The 14,701-nt window shown below is 48.1% G+C and overlaps 1 protein-coding gene across 1 annotated transcript in view; it reads left to right on the forward strand.

Moving 5' to 3' along the window:
- Lrfn2 (leucine rich repeat and fibronectin type III domain containing 2) overlaps positions 1 to 14,701 on the forward strand; it is a 159,308-nt gene that overhangs the window by 119,532 nt on the left and 25,075 nt on the right. The window contains exon 2 of the mRNA XM_055613929.1: positions 9,694 to 11,117. Coding sequence (XP_055469904.1) covers positions 9,718 to 11,117 — 1,400 coding nt within the window. The 5' untranslated portion in view covers positions 9,694 to 9,717. The remainder of the gene's footprint in view (positions 1 to 9,693; positions 11,118 to 14,701) is intronic.

Below are 14,701 nucleotides of genomic sequence, written 5' to 3' on the forward strand. Positions count from 1 at the left end.
CGCTTCTTGCCTGAGGTTCAAGAAGTGAGTTCTCAAGTATTCCCACTGCCACGCCTCAGTTCGGCCATCATGGGCTACAACTAAACCCCAAATAAACCCTTCTTTCTTTAAGTTGCCAGCAAAGAAAAAGAACTAATACAGAGGGAGACACAGCCTGTTTTCAGAACCCCAGTCTGAGAAAGACACATGTATGCTCAGGGATCCTGAATCTGAGGTGCACAAACACTACCCTTAGAGAGACCCAACTTGAGGAGGACACAGCCTAGTCTTCGGCCACCCCAAGCCTGCAGAGAGAAATGTAATCCCTCTCTCAAGTGACCTTCAAGTATGATATCTTGCTCCGATGCTAACACATAATTACTCTCTGTAGCCACAGTGAACTTTAATGTCATCTAGTCCAGGCCTGCCCTGTAGCCTGGGTGGCTTAAATAAGAAAAGCCAATTTTAATTTTGCCTGAGCCAGACATAATGAGGAGACTAAATCATAGACAGAACATTCCCCAGCCAAATGGAAATGAGTTTTGGATTATCTGCAGCTTTCAATTATCCACCCCACTGCTCCCTCCATTAGCCCAGTTGTGGAGTGGACATGGACCGGTCTGGAAGCTTCCCCTTTGATGCGGCCCTGGAGGGAGACCTGAGGGAACTAGAAGGGCGTTGGAGAGCTGATGAGGCTAACTCTTTCTTTGAATCAGAGATAGGCAGGGGGGTTGGTGTTTGGAGAAGGCAAGGGCAAGGTCCTGGGGTTTAAGCCTGCTGAGAAGCCAGTCAGTGAGGGAGAGGAGCAGGAATGCTGGGAAATGAGTCCTGCCTGTCTACATTCTCCACTCTTGCTCTCTGAGGTGGGAAGGGAATGGACCCCTCAGGAGCCTAGAGCTACCTGCTGCCTTGAGACTTCAGCGAAATAAGGAGCAGAAGATTTTGGAGGTAGAATCTTAAGAGTCAAGACTGAGCCAGAACTCCTGTCTCAGTCTATGACCCAAGAGTCCCCACTCTGAGCTCCAGAGGAAGCTGACTGGAGGGAACAGGAAAGCTGGAGGCCTATGCCGATGCAGAGAGCTGCCGGCCATGGGCCTTCTGCATCCCCGATGAGGACAGATCATAAACTATATGGAGATTAATGCATTTGGAGGTAATGGCACACAACCTGGCATCTGTCTCCATCATAGGCAAGCTAGGGAACTCTGCTCCTAACCCCTTCTCCACAGCTTCACTCCCACCGAGATGTGCATAGGGATGTGTGTAAAGCTTCCATCGCCCACGCAGAACTCTGTCATAAGAACCCACCTGTTCACTTGCTCACTCACCTCCATTCATGTGACACCCACTCACACACCCTCGGGAGTTTGCTCAGTCACACACGCAGGCTGTCACACATCACACATCAGCCTCCTCACATTCCCCAACCCCAACCCTATCTCCATTCACATTCCAACCTCCTTGTTCTTGATCACTTTCACACCCCACCATGTGTGGGCCTCCCTCCATTAACCCCAAAACATTCATTCACACAGGGATCTGGGTGTTTCCACTGCAGATGTTTCTACTGATTTGAGTGTGTGTGTGTGTGTGTGTGTGTGTGTGTGTGTGTGTGCGCGCGCGCGCGCGCGCACGTGTGCGTACAAGGTCTCATGTAGCCCAGGTTGGCCTTAAACTCATTCATTAAGTAGCCTAAGATGACTTAAAAAGGACCCTATTGCCTCCACTTCCTCAGTATTGAGATTATAGTCGTGCACTCCAGGCCTGTTTTATGCAGTGCTGGGAATCAAACCCAGGGCTTTGTGTACACTAGGAAAGCAGTTTACCAATCAAACTGCATTCCCCGTCCCTTCCATCCCACTGTTTCTACCTCTCATTTGTATAGGGGTAAATGTTTCCCCACTATGTACCTTTCTGGTTTTTATTAGTCATTGTTGCTGTTAATGGTTTTCATGCATTAAAAAAAGAATAAAAATCCAAGTATCTTACTTTGGCACTGGGGTCTAGCCTGTTGGAAGTTTATGTAACATAACACCAGTTATAATTATGAAGCTTGCCTGGGGCCTGCAGTCTTCAGAAATGGAACAATGATTTGGAACAAGGGCTTTGGTGTAAGTGGTTCATGTAGGTGGTATATTTGGGAAATACGGAAAGAGAAGTGGAAAAATGAGCCAGGGGGAGTCAGAGAGGCTGAATTGAAGAACAGGTTGCAGTCAAAGAAAACTGAGGCTCCTGATGCCTACTGGGGAAGCTTTGGGGGGTGTAGAATGTGCCTCAGAGCTGTCTTAACTGAGGGCTGAGAAAGCTGGGGTCCCACAGCTTTTGCCAGACTGGTCTTTGGGGATTTCATCCCCCAGCATTCTTGGCCTGCCCCACAGGAACAAGCTCACTCTTGGAGCAAGTTAGAGGGTGCAGACTGTCAGAGGTGCCAAGGAGTTCATTCACTTATGCACTCATTAATTCACTCAGCTCAGGTGTCTCTTTAGGACCACGGACCAGGCTTGCTACCAGGGACTAAGAGCTGAAGGAAATAGTTCTTGCTAAAATGAGGTCCCCAGGTGAATGGCACTGTCAGGCAGGCAAACATGATTACACAGTAAAAGCCACCAAGGATGTGTTGATCACAGAGACGTAATATGCTCTTCCAAAGAGAAGCAGTTGCAGCCTAATAGCTGACTTCTGATAAGAACTGCTTATCTTACACAGAGCCTTTCAAATGGTCCTAAATGGGCTCCTGCTGTCCTTTAGAAGCAGGAGACACCAGTTTCTCCTTTCCAGATGTTGTTTGGAAGGTGGCTCCTGTCCTTGTGGCTTTGTGTGGAGACAGCGTATCCTATATGGGGGTGTCTTTCTGCACCTACCGAAGGAAGAGTTTCTAGAGGTTGTAAGCTTCTCCTGGGAACATTCATAAGTTCTCTATCCTTTCCTCCTATCTCTCTTTCTTCTTCCTTTCCTTTCTTCATGTGATGCTAGATGCTGTGAACCCTGCATCCAATGTCAAAGGCTTGGCTTCCTGCTCAGACAGGTAGCTCTCTCCTTCCATAACGTATACTCACAGACCTTGTTCCCTTCTGTTCTGAAGTGTTAAACAGAATCATTTGGGGTCTCCGTCTGGACCCTGGCATCTTGGGCTCACCTGCCTGTCCACAATAGGACAATTAAAGAGACAAGTCTGAATTAAAGTCAGAGAAAGGTAATCTAGTCCATGTGGTCACTTTAGGGAGAGAAACAAAGTGGTCCGGTGACCTTCATCCAATCCCCAAATCCATCTCTGAGGTCCTGTTGTGATTTAGCTACAATACAGAGGAAGGCACAGCTCAGCAGTCCTAGTCAAGGAGCTGCCCCCCTCACCGTCACTGCTCTAGTCTCTCCTGGCTTGACAAGTTATCAGACAGAGTCTCCTCTTGGGAGGTGTGCTCCCTCTGCACTCTCCTCTGGCCTTAGTCTTTCCCTGGGACTCCGGGGGGAAATGCGATTTCTTAGTGTCCATCACGTCAACAGCTGAGAGCAGGAGGGCGGGACATGGTGCCCGTTCAGAAGATCTTCAGTTCCTGCCCGAAGGGTTCCAGAAGGGCCAGGAAGAGTGCTTAGAAAAGCAGTTCCTACTTCATCCTTCTTTACCCTTAAATGGAGGCCCAAACTTTTGCTTCTGTGTCTGTGTTTCCAGCCCAAGTGGAAAGAAGTCAGGTTTCCCCTCCCAGACTACTAGACAGAACACAGCCTCCCTGGGCTCCACAGGAGTAAGCCCTGTAATGCATGGGGCACAGTGAGGTTTGACCATGGGAACTCTAGGGAAGAGGGGCACAGGGGACTGCCTCCTTACTGGTGGCCAATCCCAGCTCCTCCCACCATCCTACCTGGAACACTCTGTTGGCGGCAGCTTATTGCCTTTTACTTGAAGCAAGAGACAAAACCTCTCAGTTGATATACAGGCCTCAGGGGTGGGTGAGGGTTCAGTCTGGTTGCTAAGATAGCTTTTAAATGGAAATCAGGGCGGAGAGACAGCGCATATATTTCGCCAGCCATCTGCTAAATGTTGCCTCTTCTGTAGGAAGCAGCTCCTGGTGGTTCAGAGAGGCTGGGGGTGGGGAGAGCTGCAAAGAAAGGAAGGTCTAGGATGGAGAATGTCTAGGTCTTAGGACCACATACCAACCAGAGGAAGTTTCCTATTATGCGCCCAGGTCCACTGTTCTCCCTTCCCGATTTTAATTGCCTCTGCCGAATTTTTATTGTTTTTAAGTGTAAAAAAATCCCATCTGTAGAAGCTCAAAAGACAGCCCAGCAGTTAGGAGCACTTACCGCTCTTCCAGAGAATCCAGAGTTCTATTCCTAGCACTCACGTCCTGTGGCCCACAATCACCTGTAACTCCAGCCTCAGGGTATCTGCACTTTTATTCTTATAGCCACCTACAACACACACACACACACACTAAAAATACCAAAAATAAAATGTAAAAATATCATCTAGAGGTACTGATGATAAGCCAACCGCCCAGCTTCACGATTCTGTATTTGCTGTCAGTGTATTTCTGTGTTTGCATATGTGTGTGCATGTTTGTGTGAACACATGTGCATGTACACATGTGGATGTGCATATGTGTGCGTGTTCACTGCCATTGGGGCCTGATAAGTGGGCCTTTGAGAGCCAGTAAGCCAGCCCTCTGCTTGAGAGCTCCAACCTTCCTTCCAAGCTTCTCGCCAAGCAGAAAACATAGTGCTGGAATGTAGTGGAACAGCTGGGCCATCTCCGGTTCCTAAGCAATCCATAGTAGAGGCTGCCAGTTCTGGGTACACCAGGCACATGGATGCCTCAGGAGGGGGGCCTCCTTTGCTTAGAGTATGGCCTGGAGCCAGGCAATCCTGAGTAAGTGGGGATTCTTTCCAGGGTGGAGGAGTGTTCAGTTGGGTCCAGACTGCTTTGAATCTCCCCAGTAGCTAAAATGTGGATAACTGTGCACAGGGCCATGAAGCGTGGTGGAGCAGGTTTCTTGTTGGTCAAGGCTGCTCAGTTAGGATGCTCTGCAAACAGCCAGGGGGCATATCTTTCTCACTGCAAGAGGTCTACCTTACGGACTGTGAACTGTTACCTTGCAGGACTGTGAGCACCGCATAAAGAAACCCAATAGGGGACTCAGGAGGTAGCATTTCTACCCTGGATCAGTGCCCAAGCCTAGGGTGATTTTAGGGCACAGTAGGCTCAAAGAACCTTGTTCTATTCCTCCACCTTTGTGCCTTTGCCTTCCTCTCCTCCAATGCCAGCTCACAGATGCTCCTCACGGACAGTTCTGCCTCCTCTGCAGGCTGATGGTGACATTTAATAGCCGAGACCATTTCGTTGCACAGCCTCTGCTCCCAGCTCACCGCTGTTGGCACTGTTCGCCAACAGTGCTTCAGCCCTGCCTGTTTGCTTTCACGGCTTCCTTGCCCGGGGCCAGCTCCAGTCTCCTCATCTCTGTTCTCCTATAACACCTGCTCCACTCAGAAACGCTTGAAGTCACCCAGGCCAGTCGCGTCTCCCAAACTTTGTTCAAATTCCTGCTTCAAAGAGGAAGCACCTCCCCCATTTCATCTGCCTGAATCAGGCTAATTTATCCACTTCCTTTGACTCCCCCTCTTCAAAAGTGGGGGTGAAACCGCCTTTTGTTTAGCTGTTAGAGTAATGGGCTAAGTGACAATTCTCAGAATACAATTTTAATTAAGATTCAATAGTCACTTGTCTGTCAGTAATCTTCCATGCTGATTACTTAAAATATATTTACCCAGCTCTATTATTTCATCCATTTGAATTCATTAGACGTTTTCTAATCCCCAACAAACTTTTTTTTTTTTAATTGTGGTGGTTTGCTTAACATCATTTGGTGGGATGAAGCTGTTTGAAGCAAAAGGATCTGGGCTTTTCTGCTATCAGTGTGTGTGTGTCCCGCCTTCCTTGCTTCCTTTACCACCTCAGCTGTATGACAAAAACAGGTGGCAAAAGTCAATGACGGGGGAACCCAAAGGACATGTAGGCGACTGCTACCCATACGGCCTTGAGGTAGGCTGCAGAGTCAGTTTGCTTCTCAACACACGGACCTGAGCTGCTATGTGGGTGCTGGGACTTGAACTTGGGTCCTTGGAAGAGCAGACAGTGCTCTTAACTACTGAGCCTTCTCTCCAGGCCTCACTCTCTTGTGATTGACAGCCAGATGAGACCTGGGTCAGGGCGATGGCCCTGCAAGGACTTTGGTGGCAGCGGGTGCTGGCTGGGCTGGGCTGCAGTTGCTCCTGAGGGGCCTGGGGCAGCTCCACGCTGCAGATTCGATAGGGGCACTCACAGTGAAGAAAGTGAGAAGAGGCGAACCTTCTAGAACACGGGTCAGAAATTTTCCAGAAAGGACCAGAGAGCAAATAGTATTAGCTTTTGCTGGCCCTGTGTTCTCTGCTTCCATCACTCACCTCTGCCACACAGCTCAGAAAGATGGACCAAGAAAGACACTAAGGAATGAGTGGGCCATGTGCTAGTAAAGTCTTCTTTACAAAACAGACAGCAGACAGCAGTGGCTCCAGGCTTGATCATTAGGGGAACCCATAGCCACATCTGGAGGAGGATCATTTGGGGTGCGCTGGTACGTGTGAAGCACACCAGATTTTAAAGTCTTTAAACAAGTAAAAGAGTACTTACCAGCTCATCGGTAATAACACTGGTGACGTTGAAACGAATCCTGTGGATGAAATGCAGTATGTTGCTAAAGTGAACTTGATCTAATTTTCAAAAAGATATTGTCACGGGAAAGTCTAAAAGTACATTTGGCTCCTATTGAGTTTCTGTTGGATGGTGCTGTTCTCAGGACAACACCATCAACAGGTGAGATGTGGGAAAAGATGCTGGTCCTTGAAGGGTCTCCAGGGAGGAGTTTTCTACAAAGAGGCACCATAATAGAACTAAATTCTGCATGACCAAACATATGATTGAAAGAGGGTTTATATATATGATATCTCTATCTCTATATCTATATATCTATATCTGGTATTTAGTAGTCACCTCTATATTACTGCGATAAAGCATCATGAGCAAGCAACATATAGAAGAGTTTGCTTGGGCTTACAGCTCCAGAGTGTTAGGAATCCTTGATGGTGGGGTGAAAGTGTGATGGCAGGAGCAGAAAGCTGAGGGCTCACACCTTGAACCATAAAAAGAAAGAAAAAATAACCTCTAAGCGTGCCTCCAGGGACCCACTTCCTTCTGACAAGGCCACACCAGCCCAACTCAATCTCCCAAACAACACTATCAATTTGGGGACTAATTTCTCAAATGCTGAAGACTGCGGAGGACATATCATTCAAATCATCAAATAGTGTATGTGTAAGCCATCTGCTGGGTGTTTTCCCTGCCTCTGTGGCACTCAGGTTGAGACCACTGGAGTTCTACTTCCTTGAAATACTGATGATTTTCTCAAAACCAAGAACAGGGCTGGGGTGATGGCTCAGTTGATAACGTGCTTGCTGTGAAAGCAAGAAGGACCACATTTAGATCTGCAGCACCCATGTGAAACCAGGCGCCATGTCTGCCTATGACCCCAGCTCTGTGGAGGTGAAGACAGATGAAACTTCATCTGTCTTTTTCCTGCCCTACATATCCATTCACGAGAGATGCCTGCTAAGTGCCGAACAGTGAGTGAGGCTGTGAGAGCCCCAGATAAGAGGGCTTACCCACCAGGGGAAAGGGACATGTGTATATGTGTCGGGGTGCTGTGAGAACAGCGTAACAGAGGCAACAAGAAGGCTAGCAAGTCTGGCCTAATAAGCTGAGTTCCAGGTTCAGTGAGAGACACTGTTTTAAAAACTAAGGTGAGAAGCAAATGAGGAGGACATTGAGTGTTAACCTGTAGCTTCCATACATGTGTACATGTGTGTCTGAAGACACGAGTGTGTGCCCATGCACAAGGCAAACAAAAAATTTTTAAAGTAGCACCAAATTAATCCTTAATCCAATGTCTTCCCTGCTGCTGAATACATCAGCTCTCCTAAACTCGTTAACATGTACAGAACGTTCACAAGAGCCAGCAAGTGGGCAGCACATCCCCGGCCTATTGGCCTCTTAAGCCACTTTTGCGGAACCTAATTAGCACTCTGAGAAGCCAATTTGAGAAATGCTGGTCTTTAGGAGGCTGTACAACCCATGCTCAGGTTTTCTCACAGTCCAACTCAATGGCTTGGTTTTAGCCTTACACACAAAAAAAGGCACATAACTGTTACTGCTTGGAATAGGAGGAAAACTGTTAAGACTGAGAAGCACAAAAGCCCCCAGCCAATCTCTGTCTTTTTCCTGCCCTACATATCCATTCAAGAAAAATGCCTACTAAGAGCTGAACAGTGAGTGAGGCTTTGAGAACCCAGATAAGAGGGCTTACCCACCAGGGGAAAGGGACATGTGTGTATGTGTCGGGGTGCTGTGAGAACAGGGTATCATCAGAGGCAACAAGAAGGTGACTTTTGAAGAATGGCTCAAGTGGGCTGTGAGGTAAGTGTGTATCTACGCATACAGGCAATCATTCCTTGTAACAGGTACTCTTGAAGCCTGTGGAATAGTATGGATGGGCAGAATCCAAGGAAAGGACATACACCAATCAAGTTCTCAGAAGCACTTCTTCTTAACATCTTCCCTTTCCTGAACTCTCAAGGGTTGATGGCTACATGATTTGTCCTTGATGAAGAACCTTCCAAAGCCAGTTCCCACCAACTCCGTCTTCTCTAAGGCTCTCTCTGTCTGCCTGACTACATTCTTCTCTGTTGGGAACACTAGTCTGCTTTCATTTCAAGCTTTCCCAGAATCAACTAAGATATTAATTAACCCTGCGTTCCACAAAACAACTGTAGCATATGCCTCAAACACTAAGGCTGTTGGATGAGCTGCTGATATGGTATTATCCATCCATCTTTCCATTCACACATTCATGAATTCATCTGTCTATCTACCCATTCATTCCATCCGTCTTTACATCCTCCCATCTACCTAGCCACCTAACCACCTATCTATCCACTTGTCCATCTGCCATCGATCTCACCATTTATCTACTCACTCATCCACTCATCCATCCACTAACCCATCCAGCCATCTATCTACCTGCCCAACCATCAACCATATGTCCACCTATCTACCCGTCCACCTGGACACCTACCCATCCACTCTTTTACCTTTCTACCCATACATCCTTCCCTTCATCCACTCACCCATTCTTCCATCTATAGACATACCAACACCAAGTCTATCCATTCAGCCACCCATCGGTCCACCTATGATCCTTCCATCTGCCCACTTGCTTATCCTTCCAGCTAAAAGCTAACCATGTATTCATCTGTCCACCCACCATCCGACAAATACCAACTGAGTAACTAGGATGTTCTGGGCTTCTGGGCACCGTGCTAGATATTTAGATCACAACAGTTCCTAAAACATATAAAAGGCCTGCTATCAAGGAGCTCACATGGTACATGTTATATAGAAACAATCAAAACACACACACACACACACACAAAGAGTGAATCAAGTTGATAGGAGATGCTAACAGCTGAGGAGAAAAGAAAAGTTAGAAATGCGTTAGAAGAGTTAAATGAAAAGATATGAGCGCTTGCCTGGGTATAGCCTGTCTCTGTTTTTCCCAAAGTCATTCTTTGGAGAGAAGCTCTGGATAAGGGCAATCACATCCTGACCTTGAGTTGTATTCCTCCTTCCAGGTGCCGAGGCTGAGTGACCAGACCATGGAGACTCTGCTTGGTGGGCTGCTGGCTTTTGGCATGGCGTTTGCTGTTGTCGATGCCTGCCCCAAGTACTGTGTCTGCCAGAACCTGTCTGAGTCACTGGGGACCCTATGTCCCTCCAAGGGGCTCCTCTTTGTGCCCCCTGACATTGACCGGAGGACGGTGGAGCTGCGCCTGGGTGGCAACTTCATCATCCATATTGGCCGCCAGGACTTTGCCAACATGACAGGGCTGGTGGATCTAACCTTGTCTAGGAACACCATCAGCCACATCCAGCCCTTCTCCTTCCTGGACCTCGAGAGCCTCCGCTCCCTGCACCTTGACAGCAACCGGCTGCCGAGCCTTGGGGAGGACACACTGCGGGGCTTGGTCAACCTGCAGCACCTCATTGTTAACAATAACCAGCTGGGCGGCATCGCCGATGATGCCTTTGAGGACTTCCTGCTGACCTTGGAAGATCTGGACCTATCCTACAACAACCTCCATGGGCTACCCTGGGATTCCGTACGGCGCATGGTCAACCTCCACCAGCTGAGTCTGGACCACAACCTTCTGGATCACATCGCTGAGGGGACCTTCGCAGATCTGCAGAAACTGGCCCGTTTGGACCTCACGTCCAATCGGCTACAGAAGCTGCCCCCAGATCCCATCTTTGCCCGCTCCCAGGCCTCCTTGCTGACTGCCACTCCCTTTGCCCCGCCCCTGTCCTTTAGTTTTGGGGGAAACCCACTGCATTGCAATTGTGAGCTTCTCTGGCTGCGGAGGCTGGAGAGGGAGGATGACCTGGAGACCTGTGGATCCCCTGGAGGACTCAAGGGTCGCTATTTTTGGCATATCCGTGAGGAGGAGTTTGTGTGTGAGCCACCCCTCATCACACAGCACACCCATAAGCTGCTGGTTCTGGAGGGTCAGGCAGCCACTCTCAAGTGCAAGGCCATTGGGGACCCCAGCCCCTTGATCCACTGGGTTGCCCCTGATGACCGTCTGGTGGGAAACTCCTCCAGGACTGCTGTATATGATAATGGCACCCTGGACATTCTTATCACCACCTCTCAGGACAGTGGAGCCTTCACCTGCATTGCAGCCAACGCTGCGGGAGAGGCCACGGCCACGGTAGAGGTCTCCATTGTACAGCTCCCACACCTCAGTAACAGCACTAGCCGGATGGCGCCCCCCAAGTCTCGCCTTTCGGACATCACGGGTTCCAGCAAGACCAGCCGGGGAGGGGGAGGTAGTGGGGGTGGGGAGCCTCCCAAAAGCACCCCAGAGAGGGCTGTGCTTGTGTCCGATGTGACCACCACGTCTGCCCTGGTCAAGTGGTCTGTCAGCAAATCGGCACCCCGGGTGAAGATGTACCAGCTACAGTACAACTGCTCCGACGACGAGGTACTGATTTACAGGTGAGGCAGAGGCTGCGGCGTGGCCAGGTGGGACAGGTTGGGATAGGGCTGGAGGTTAGAGCTGTGTCCACCTGTTTCCCTTCTTCCAGGGGTGCCTGTGGGAATCCCGGGTCAACTGTGCCTCTGCTACAGGTAAGGGGCTCCCTGCTGGGTAGCTGAAGAGGCGTGTATGTGGAAGGACCATGTCTCCCAGAAGGGCGCAGACGTGTGATAGCTATATGGCTAGATACTTCTGAGCTCCCTGCTAGGGGAGCAGGGTGAGAGCTGAGGCACTGGGAAATCCAGTAGGCGAGGAACCTCCGACTCCTGGTGAGTCATGGTAGAAAATTATGAGACCGGAAAGAGTTGGGTCATGGCCTGGCTCTCCACTTTTCCTGGTCAGCCTCAGTTTCCTCAGCTGTGACACAGACCCGATCTATGGATAGAAGCTTTTGGTGGGCTTAATCAAAATGAGTGTGTGAGTGTGTGCATGCATGAGAGAGAAACAGACAGAGAGACAGAGAGGTGTGTGAGAGAGCAGTGGAACTATCCTGTATTACCTCAAATCATTGAAAAGAACCTCCCGGCAGCTGATTAAAGGCCCCCAATGAATTCCCCATATGGTCACTTTCTTATTACCTTAAATTCTGTTCTCCTCTGGATTGGGTTCTGCCTCAGGTTGCATCATTTCTCCAGAGATGTCTGGCTTTTCTTTCTCCATTCCTAAAAAGAAAGGCGCTTCCCTTTGCTGGCCCATTTCTGGTTGCCTGAGACTGACTGTTTTTCCAGGTCTTAGAGGGGCTCGTCCTCTGGACAACAGTCTCCTTATGGAAATAAAGTTAGTGATACTGAGTGGCGGTGGCCGTGAAGGTTAAGGGTCATCTAGAGGCCTGGTCAAAACAGGAAGCTACCAGTACAAGAGCAATAGGATTGTATGCCTCATCCATGTGTATTTGAATGCATGGATAGAATCTCAGCAACCTGGAGGCAGAGGCAGGAAGATCACAAGTCCTATGCCAGCCTGGGCTACACGATGAATTCCAGGCCAGTCAGAGCTTTGTAGTGAGACCCTATCTCACTACAAACAACAACAAAAAGGAATCACATCACACAAGCCATAGAGAGACACCAGAACACGCATGGATGACCTCAAAGGAGTCTTTTCTCACACTAGCCTCAGTTTTAATGAAAACGAAGGAACTTGACCTAGACCTCTATTACTTAGGGAGTGTGTGGTGTTCTGTGAAACCTTGTTTCATGATGTGTTCACAGAATGACTAATTTGAGAATGGAGCCACAAGCCTCGTCAGATGACCCCAGAGGTCACAGTGCAAGAACCCGTGTCCCATTGCTGCGGACTAACAGGTTGACCAATTTCTGGATGGGAACAGAGCTGATAAGGAAGAAGCCAGTGTGTCGTTGAGGGCCAGCATGCACGAAAACAACAGAACTGAGAACACTCTCACCTGGCATTTACTGGGCCCAGGCAGAGAGTATACATGTATCAAAACACAGAGTTACTAATTGTTTTTTGATACAGGGTTTCTCTGTGTAGGCTTGGCTGTCCTCGAACTCACAGAAGATCAACCTACCTCTTCCTCCCGAGTGCTGGGATTAAAGGCGTGCCCCACTGCCAAAAGATGGACATACAAAGCTTCTCTCTCTCTCTCTCTCTCTCTCTCTCTCTCTCTCTCCCCCCGTCTCTCTCTCTGTGGTGTAGTGTGGTGTGTGTATGTGTGTGTGTGTGTGCGTGCATGTGTGTAGCATGCATGTATGTGTATGGTGTGGTATGTGTGTGTATGTGTGTGTGTGTGTGTGTGTGTGTGCACGGTGGCATTTGTACTGATGAAATTTAGTCTTCATAGAAACTTAGGAGAGTGAAGTTGTGCAAAGGACAGTAAAATCCCCTTGCCCTCCCACCACACAGGTCTAAAGGCTTTAGAAAGCACCTCTGTTTTATACCAGCTCAGAACGATGTGCGTGGCCCATCTACACACTTATTAAATTTCATCGTTTCTGAGTTCCCACGGTACCGAAATATTTGCTGTCGGTTTAACCATTAGCCATCAATCGCTGGACTTTTAGATGGCTTCTCATTTTTCAGTATTAAAAGTAAGACCATAATGGATTTTTTTTTGTACCAAAATAAAAATACATTTGGTGAAACGCCGGATCTCTCAGCATATTCTCCTTGGGGTCGAATTATTGGTTTAACAAGTCCATCATAACATGTGCTTGTTGTATTTGATTATTTACCCCTAGTCTCATAGGCAGCACGTGACAACGTTCTTGATCACGGTTTTCCCAATATTGAGTGTGCAAGGCCTTTTATCTTTGTCAATTGCAGAGGTGGAATGCAGACATTGTTTTAATTTACATTTCTTTCATAGCTTGTGAGGCTGACCTTTTGAAAAATAAGTACATTTTCTTCACTTGTGGATTTGTCATATGGCTTTAACTTGATAAAAAGCAGAACAGCAAAAAGCCACCAGCTGGGTGTCTGTCTGGTTTCGGCCTGGCTTGATGAAAGGCATGAGTTATGAGGATGCAGAGATGAGATGGGCACACAGGCAACAGCATGGCCATGTCCCTGTCATGAAGATGTCACCTTTTACACTTACCAGGGGCTCATAAATTCCACGGAGGAGCACCAGGCCTTGGAGCTGAGTTCTTGCTGTTACTCAAGGGAAAATTCAAATTTATTCTCTCAGCTGGCTGACTGGGAATCTGGAGAGTAAAAGTAAAATGAAAGTGTCAAGCCAGGTGTGCTTGTGTAGGCTTGTGTATGCCAGTGCCTTGGGAGGCAGATTAAGGGAGCTCCCTGGGAGTTCAAGGCTGGCCTGCTCTATATGATTCGGACCAGCCTAAGTGTCTTATTCAGTGTTCTATTTCTGTGAAGAGACACCATGACCATGGTAAATTTCATAAGAGAAAGAATTTAATTGGGGCTGGCTTACAGTTTCAGAGGTTTATTCATTATCATCATGGCAGGGGAGTATGGTGGAACTTAGGCCGTCATGGTACTGGAGAAGTAGTTGAGAGCTTTCCATTGGACGGGCAGGCAGCAGGAAAAGAGAGACCCTCTGGGACAGGCTTGGGCTTCTGAAACCTCAAAGGCCACCCCCCATGACACACTTCTTCCAACAAGGCCACACCTATTCCAAAAGGCAACACCTCCTATCCTTCTCAAGTAGTGCCACTCTCCAATGACTAAGCATTCAAATATATGTACCTATGGAGGCCATTCTTATTCACCACCATGCTAGATTACCTAATTAGGTCCTGTTTAAAAAAAATGACGGATGGTAGACAGATGATTGATAGATAGTATTAATCATACATAGTAGAAGATGGCCAGACAGACAGACAGATAGATGATAGGTAAATGATAGGTTAAGGGAGAGGAAGGGATAAGAGTCTTTCACTGTAGTCACCAAGACCACATATCATGCCACCTCTGAAAGTGGCATTAACTGGGAACCAAGCTCAAAATCCTGAGATTATGGGGGACATTCTCATTCAAACCCACCACAGTCATCTATCTGTCATTTCTGTCTGTCTATCTATCTATCTATCTATCTATCTATCTATCTATCTATCTATCT

The sequence above is a fragment of the Psammomys obesus genome, unplaced genomic scaffold (assembly GCF_907164565.1).
Source record: "Psammomys obesus unplaced genomic scaffold, mPsaObe1.curated_primary_1811, whole genome shotgun sequence".
In the NCBI taxonomy this organism is placed as follows: domain Eukaryota; kingdom Metazoa; phylum Chordata; class Mammalia; order Rodentia; family Muridae; genus Psammomys; species Psammomys obesus.